The sequence below is a fragment of the Octopus bimaculoides genome, chromosome 11, assembly GCF_001194135.2.
Source record: "Octopus bimaculoides isolate UCB-OBI-ISO-001 chromosome 11, ASM119413v2, whole genome shotgun sequence".
Classification (NCBI taxonomy): domain Eukaryota; kingdom Metazoa; phylum Mollusca; class Cephalopoda; order Octopoda; family Octopodidae; genus Octopus; species Octopus bimaculoides.
The window spans coordinates 29,358,681-29,366,571 of NC_068991.1; the positions used below are offsets into that span (position 1 = coordinate 29,358,681).

Consider the following 7,891-nt stretch of genomic DNA (forward strand, 5'->3'; position numbering starts at 1 on the left):
ATATATATATATATATATATATATATACATATACATATACACGTATATGTATTATATTTCGCTTAGATGTAGCGAGACTAATAATCTGGTGTAGAACTCAATATATGGTCTAGAAACAATGTCATATGAGTATAGAGTGATAATAGAAATCATTACATAACATTTGGTTGTTTTCCAATGTCATCTGTTTCAGATATATATAATTATATATGTATATATCTATACCTTTAGTTCATATCAGTGATATCTACCATTCTATCAGGTCATCCCATAAGTTCTGTCCGATTTTACCTGTTTTAAAATTGAATGAAATCTAATAGTATTTTAGAATGTCTAATGGAATTTAAAATTATTTTTATGCATTTGTGTACATTTAAACTAATTAAATATTATTTTACAGAATAATAGAATTAAAATTTCTTTGATTAAAACCCTTTCTGACATGGAAGTATTCAAAGAGCATTTAAGGCACATAATACTTTATGAGTACAAAAAAGGAAACTCTGCAGCCGAAGCGACTCAAAACATACACTCACTTTATGGAAAAGGCATTACTTGAAGAAAATCCTGCATTATCAGTTGAAGAATTGGCAATAAAGCTTAGTTCAAACCATACAACTGTTCATCATCATCTTCAACAATTTGGAAAGGTTCCTAAACTTGGAAAATCTGTGCCTCATGAATTGTCCGAAAGCAACAGCAAATCCCGAGTTGACATCTGCTCTTCTCCCTGTTCTCGTGAACTCATTTCACCCTTTTTGAATAGACTTGTGACTGATGACGGAAGATGGATCTCCTATCGAAATGTTAAACGTCGTAAACAGTGGCTTGGTAAAAGGGAAAATGCTCAACCACAAACGAGAAGGGAACTTCATGGGGAAAAGGTTCTTCTCTCTATCTAGTGGGATTGTATTGTTACCACCTAATGCAACAATCAATGCTCAAGTCTACTGTAAGCAATTAGAGCGTTTGAACCAAGCTTTGTAGAAAAAAAAGACCCGGTTTAGTGAATGGAAAAGGAGTCATGTTTCATCAGCACAATGCGCGACTCCAAATTATAATTTCAGATTTAAATAATTTAAACGATTGTCTATTTACTTCTGTCGTGACTATATATGTAATTATGTGATGATGATGATGATGATGATGATGATGATGAGTTTCCTTAAAGTTAGAGCTAACCCACTTCTACTCAATTATTGGCCAAGCCGAAACAATTCACCAGACCAGTGTGTAGGTGAATCGAACTCGGTATCCAAGCTAACAAAAGAAACTTCATAACCAAAAGGCCATAAGTGCTTACTTGGGTTGTTCATTCGTGAAAATTAAGTTGTGTTGGTCTTAGGATATTTCCCTTACAAGAATTAAGTTCCATAGAGGAATGAAAGTATCAGCAGTATGGACCGGAGGATATGACCAACCTCGTATTCCGGTAGTTTAGGGACCTTTTCCACATGGGGAAAACGACAGGAAACTTCTTCAGTATGATAAAGCTAACGACGAACCCTCTCTGTAATATAATGACCTGTTAGAAATAGCAGACTAATTTCCCTCAAATCACACTATACCGTTTTAAAAATATGAAAGGATAACTATAATTATATTCCTATATAACTATATTAACTATTGGATAACTCTATTCCTAGATAAACTACGTTTGAGTAAAGGTCTGATTGATCATGAGGAGAATGATTTAATCATAGAAATTCTCGATCAGGGTTGACTGGTCGCTAGACAGCAAAAGCAATTCTCTTTCAATATCGTATATCATTTTAACTGTTCAAACATATATCTGAAAGCGGATGTGTTAGTGAAACAGAGAGGAAAGAAGTGTAGGTTAAATAAGATCTAAAATATTAACATTCTTACCTCTACCACAAAAGAGACATCTTCATTTGCTGAGAAGTTGTGTCCGTTAATACAGGAGAGTTTATCCGTAACATTTTTCAAGCCACGAAATATGTTAATGTGACACTTCTCATAACTGATGACATCGTATGACGTCACGTTGTATATGGACAGCTGTTCCTCTGAGAGATCTTTGCATTGATGATCTGGAGTATAACCTGAAAAGAAAATACTATTTCATAAACTCAAAGTTCCTTTAATTTGATGTCAAAATTTCTGAGATAAGTTGTCATATAATTTTCTCAGATTATTAACCCCATCTTTAAATATGAAACTACTGCGTTTTCATCAGTTTCGCCTCCAATCATCACAAAGCATTCTATTCCTGGATGTGTACAGAATAATAGACTGGATCCGAACCAGAAAATTTAATTTATTTCCCTTTTTAAAAAATATTTATTCTATTTGTTAACCGCCGTCTGTCTCGTAATGTAAAAACTGAAGTAGCCTCCGTTCAGTTGGACGTTTGGAGATTAATGCTTGTACAAAGAGTACGTTTCAAGGAAGATTAATTAAAGAGTTTATGCAGTGGGTTTTGCAATGAGAGATAAAGAACTAAAAAAGAAGAGGTGTTGGAATGAAAATTGTAGAGTATGTACTGAGTGGGGTGTGTACTATTATTGGATAGCAGTTGAGTTGAATGTGAGTGTAATAGAGTCTGATATCGATTACATAAGGGTATGTGTTGTATTATTTCATTGAGTGATAATTTCATAGTGTGTTTTGTGTTATTAAAAATATGATATTGAAAGTTTTATTTGGAGTGCAGGTTGTGTCAAACAGTAAACATGTTTTGACTGCGTGTAATGTTGTCTTCCTTGCAGAATATCTTGACCGTCGGACAAAATACTTTACTTTATTCCGTTGCAGCACGTTACATTCTGACTTCATATATCGTCGAAGTTAACTTGGTCTTTCATTATTTCAAGATCGATAAAATAAAGTACCAGTCAAGTACTGGGATCGATGTAATCGACTAACTTCCTGCTTACATAGCTGCCGACCTTGTATCTATCTCAGAAAGTATTAGGACAGCGAGCAGGCAGAGTCATTAGTGCGCCGGAAATAAAACATGCTTTGTGGTATTCTTTCAGTCTCTTTACATTCTGAGTTCAAACCTCTCCGAGATCAACTTTGCGTTTCATGTTTTCGAAGTCGATAAAACGAAGTACCTGTCAATTACCGGGGTCGGTGTAATCTACTTGTCCTACTTCCATCAACATTTCTCGTGCGAAACTTAGAAAAAATATAACAAAGCTATTAAACCTAATTTATTTAGCAGAGATGTTACCTAGAGATTTGATGAGAATAAATTGCCTCAAATTTCAGTAAACTTTTTTACACCATTTGTTTCTTTGCCCTCTATAGTCGTACCTGGTCTTGTTACTGCTGTAGTATTGTCTGTATTTATGGAGATCTCCCATAAATACAGAAGTTATCATTCACCATACTGGAACTGAAGCATATTTATACCATTTTCCCATTATTTCAAATTCATAAACTTCACTAACATCCTACTTCACTCTTTCATAGATATAGTCATGCCTGCATTGAAAATCTCATTATACTAGTTTACTGTACTTAGTTTCGAAATGGTTAATACTTTCGTCCCCTTCTCCACATATTCTGTATTTACTCTCTCGTAAGATTTATTACTCTTTCTATCAAGTTTGGCTTAATGGCTTGCTCTTTTGCGCCTATAATTAGTGATTCGGTGTCTCGTCTCAGGTTTCCATGTGTCAAACACCACTAGTGTTAGTGTTCTTTCTTCTGAATATCGTCGAACAACAAGTTCACGCATGAAATATTTTTTGTGTTATTTAGAATTATTTAACGTGGACATTGCTTACTGCATTGTCTCACAAAGAAAGGAGGCTTTCTCTTAAGCCATCATAAGATGTTCCTCTGGTTAAAGGTGGGAAGGCCGAGAGCGTGTTTATAGTTATTCGTGACAAAAATGATACCCAAAATGATTAAGAGAGAATTGACAGCAGTCTGGGTGAGTGTCTTATATAGAGAAAAAGGAAAGCCTACGGATCCAACAACCTGACATTCACAAACAGATATTGTGCGCGAAATACTCACTCATATGCTTGTGCATATCAAAAACTTACAGGACTAGAATAAAAAAAGAAAAAACTTATTTACTTAAGTTTTAACATTATTTCCTTCGAAATAGTCACCTTGCGCAGTACTACACCGGTCCCAGCGTTCATGCCACTTTTGGAATCCGGCCTGAAAGTCGTTTTCCGTAAGGGAGTCGAGGACCTTCAGCAATTTACTCTAGAACTCGACAACGGTGTTAATACGGCGACCATTGAGCTGCATTTTCATCTTGAGAAATAGATGGAAATCCGTACCTGATAAGTCTGGCGAATACGGCTGGTGCAGAAGCGATACCATGTTGTTTTTGGTGAGAAACTCGCGAGTGAAGATAGCTCGGTGACAGGGTGCATTGTCGTCATAAAGAATTCAATTCTTCACGTTCTACAGATCCGGTCGCTTTCACCGAATGTCCTCCCTCAAAAGCTTCAAAATGTCGCAGTAGAACTCTCGATTGTCGGTGTGAAACTGTGGGACGAATTCTCGATGCACAATACCACTTTCCCGGGTGTGACGCTTGTAGCAGGTTTCCCAGATCGCTCATAATCTTCTAGGGTCGTTCTTCCCCTTCTGAAGTTCCAGTACCACTCAAAGCATTGCGTAAAACCCATTGCCTCGTTGCCATAAGCTTGCCAAAATATGCTCAATGTCTCTGTAGCAAACTTTCCAGGTTTAACGCAAAATTTCACACAGAATCACAGACTACAGCATATACGTGATAACAAAAACACAAATTCCACAATTTGTGAAGTAAACAAAGTAATCTCACTCGGCACACTGCCTTATTTATGTCACTGCTAGCTCTCATTCTGCACGCAATCGTGTGCTGCCATCCGTTGACGCGCACCAGAACTAGTCCCGGAACTTTTTGACTAGACATTATAAAAGTGTCACCATTGAAGAGATCAGCATTGACTTGCCAGCCCTAAGGCCCACAATGCTACTCTAGAATCTATAACTTGTAGGCTCTGAGTTTAAGGCAATACGACTGATGGTGTAGGATAGAAAACCTAGTCGTTATACTTGTGGTAGCAAAAGCCACTTGAAGACTAATCAGGGTTTTCAGGCTTATGTTCTGGTTTCACCGGTTGGAGATCCGAAATGGTCGAAATTTGTACCTTATTTCAGGTTTCAGACGCAAACGTTGACAAAACACACTGTCTCATCTAGGAAAGTGGAAGAAATCAACTCAGGCCCAGTCTATAAAGACAATAACCATCTAAACAGTTTCCCTACCATAACTAGCAACAACAGTGCCAATCTATGGTCTTCTGGCGAAAGGAATCGGAAACAAATTTGCATACAGTAGCAGAAAACGCATTAAAGGTGGGGGAAAGACTTTGATTGGGCCATCCGTTTCACTTTAATAAGTGGGGAAAACCATTTCATTATTCAGTTACTTCGTAGCAAAAGTAATAAAAATTCCCCCATGAATTTATGCTCAAGTTATTTATTTAGTCGTTAATAATAATAATGATGATGATAATAATAATAATAATAATAATAATAATAATAATAATAATAATAATAATAATAATAATAATAATAATAATAATAATAATAATAATAAGCACGCTGTAAAAATAAAACTACTGAATAATAATAATAATAGCAATAATAATAATAAACCTTTCTACTATAGGTACAAGGACTGAAATTTTGGGGGAGGTGACCCGTCGATTACATCGACCCCTGTGTTTCTCTGGTACTTAATTTATCGACCCCGAAAGGACTAAAAGCAAAGTCGACCTTGGCGGAATTTGAACTCAGAACATGCAGACAGACGCAAAGCATTTCGCCCGGCGTGCTAACGATTCTGTCAGCTCGCCGCCATAATTTGGTGGAAAACTGTGGGCTGAACGGGAGATGCCTCCGCCCCTAAGAGTCTCTTCAAGGAGGTCAATATTGTCCCAAGCCACAATTGTGAATACACCTGAGTAGATGTTTCCGGGCAGTGGTGTGCCGTTTTCCGAAACTTCCAGCTTCTAGAAGCAAAGGGATACAAATGTAAGACGTTAAAAAGAAAGTGTGTTGCAATTAGTAGAATTGTGTTTTCTGATTAACGTGTAAATCACATATCGATGGAAAATATATTAAAATTCGAAATTATGTGAATTTTATACACAATGAAGACCTTAATAATTACATTATTTTAATAAAAGTTACACAATCACAACGAATTAATATTAATAAGCAGCTTTTCTTTATTATTGAAACGATGTAAAGGAAATTAATTCAGCGCAGATCAAAGCAATATTATAGCTATCAATATGAGAAGGAAATCTTTCTTTGATGTCTTTCCTCAGCTGTTTGGGATTCAAACCAGTCTTTGAAGGAAATAGAATACTGATACTGATGGAAAGTCGCGGCAACCGACTACGCAAGTAAATAAGACCACGTACCATCCCTTCACAAGCGCCTCATCAACTGAGTCCTCATATTTGGTCTTTTTCAGCTGGTGAGGAATGTCAAATCTGTTTCCTCAGGGCACTATGAAATTCAACCATGGTAATTGTTTTTGCATTCCAGGATTGCAGAAACAGGTGTGGTTCGAGCGATGTTAACGCGATTCCAGGAAGATGAGTCAACCCTTCGGGGCTATCTCATTTTCCAGTCTGAGGCTTGATGCAAAATAGAAAACGGATCCCCCAACTGTAACGCGTACGTTTGGAGTCTTGTCACTTTTCCTTAGAAATTTGATTCCTTTTGGTTGTCGTTTAATGCAATTAATTATCTGGAGGTCTATCTAATTTCTGAAAAGATCTTGTCATGCCTCAATTGATATCGGCATTCTTTCAATGGTGTAAGCCACAATGACGTGATTGTAATGACATGATTATGGTAATGTGTTGCCTAATAGTCTAGAGTATGAGTTTTTAGAATGAAACACAATTAATTAATGGAAAAAAGTATCATTTAATTTTGTAATACCTTTAAATGGAATTATAATGAGTCATTTTGAAATAATTATAAAATAGCATTTCATTGATAAGTCATGTTTCTCCAGGTTAATTATATTTCTTGTTAAATAAAGATGAAAGATTTTAAGACATTTTTGTTATTCTTCTTGCGGTTGTCGACTAATTAATCACAGCGTGGGATACGAAAGTCTTTGATTCAAGAAAATAACGAAGGGTCATTGGTTATTGTTATGACAGCAGTACAGAGCAGAAATGTGTCTGTTTGGAGCTGTGGGATGGTGGCGAATCCTCTTGGAGGCCCCAAAGTGCGCCTTGCAAGAGCTCATTCGCCCATGGAAGCAGTTCAGCTTCCAAAATGCCGCTAATGTATCACTGGATGTTAATTTTAACACCCGAGGGTACAAAAACGTGGAGAGACCTTTCAGTGGTTGTCACAGCCGCCCAAACCATAACTGACTTTGACGTCGGTTTACGAGTCTACCCACGACGGAGACATACACTCCAAAGTCGATCATTCTGGTGGTTTACTGTCTGTTCGATGTCAATTTTTGTTTTCATCAGTGAACACCAAGTTGGACAGCGTGCCTTCAGCAATCTGACCCAGCATAAGACGACTTTTCTCCAGTTCCTTGGCCTTATAAACTTGCGTGAGCTCATGACGATGGGTCATCTTGTAGGAGTGGGTCCTGAAATCTTTCTTCAGCACTCGATACATCGATGTTCAGCTTGCTTTTGCTGTGGCAGTTAGTTTTCTGACAGAATGATGAGGATTTCACCGTATCTTTTCTTTGGTACTTTTGATAAGCTGAAGGGTCTGTACACTTCATTTTCGGCTCCGTCCAAATCAATCAGCGGTGGAACCAGTCTCTTGAAATTTCTTGATAATTTTCCAGACTGTTGTTCAGTTAATTTTAAGCTTTTTCTCTACTGCTGTATTACTTTCGCCTCATTTGTGGCAT

At 36.9% G+C, this 7,891-nt stretch overlaps 2 protein-coding genes across 3 annotated transcripts in view; both read right to left on the minus strand.

Moving 5' to 3' along the window:
- LOC106880969 (solute carrier family 22 member 21) overlaps window positions 1-7,891 on the minus strand; it is a 147,818-nt gene that overhangs the window by 105,699 nt on the left and 34,228 nt on the right. The gene's annotated exons all lie outside the window — the stretch shown is intronic.
- LOC106869705 (uncharacterized) overlaps window positions 1,834-7,891 on the minus strand; it is a 23,505-nt gene continuing 17,447 nt past the window's right edge. For both annotated transcript variants that reach the window (XM_014915546.2, XM_052971667.1), the window contains exon 2: window positions 1,834-2,066. In XM_014915546.2, coding sequence (XP_014771032.1) covers window positions 1,849-2,066 — 218 coding nt within the window. In that variant the 3' untranslated portion in view covers window positions 1,834-1,848. The remainder of the gene's footprint in view (window positions 2,067-7,891) is intronic.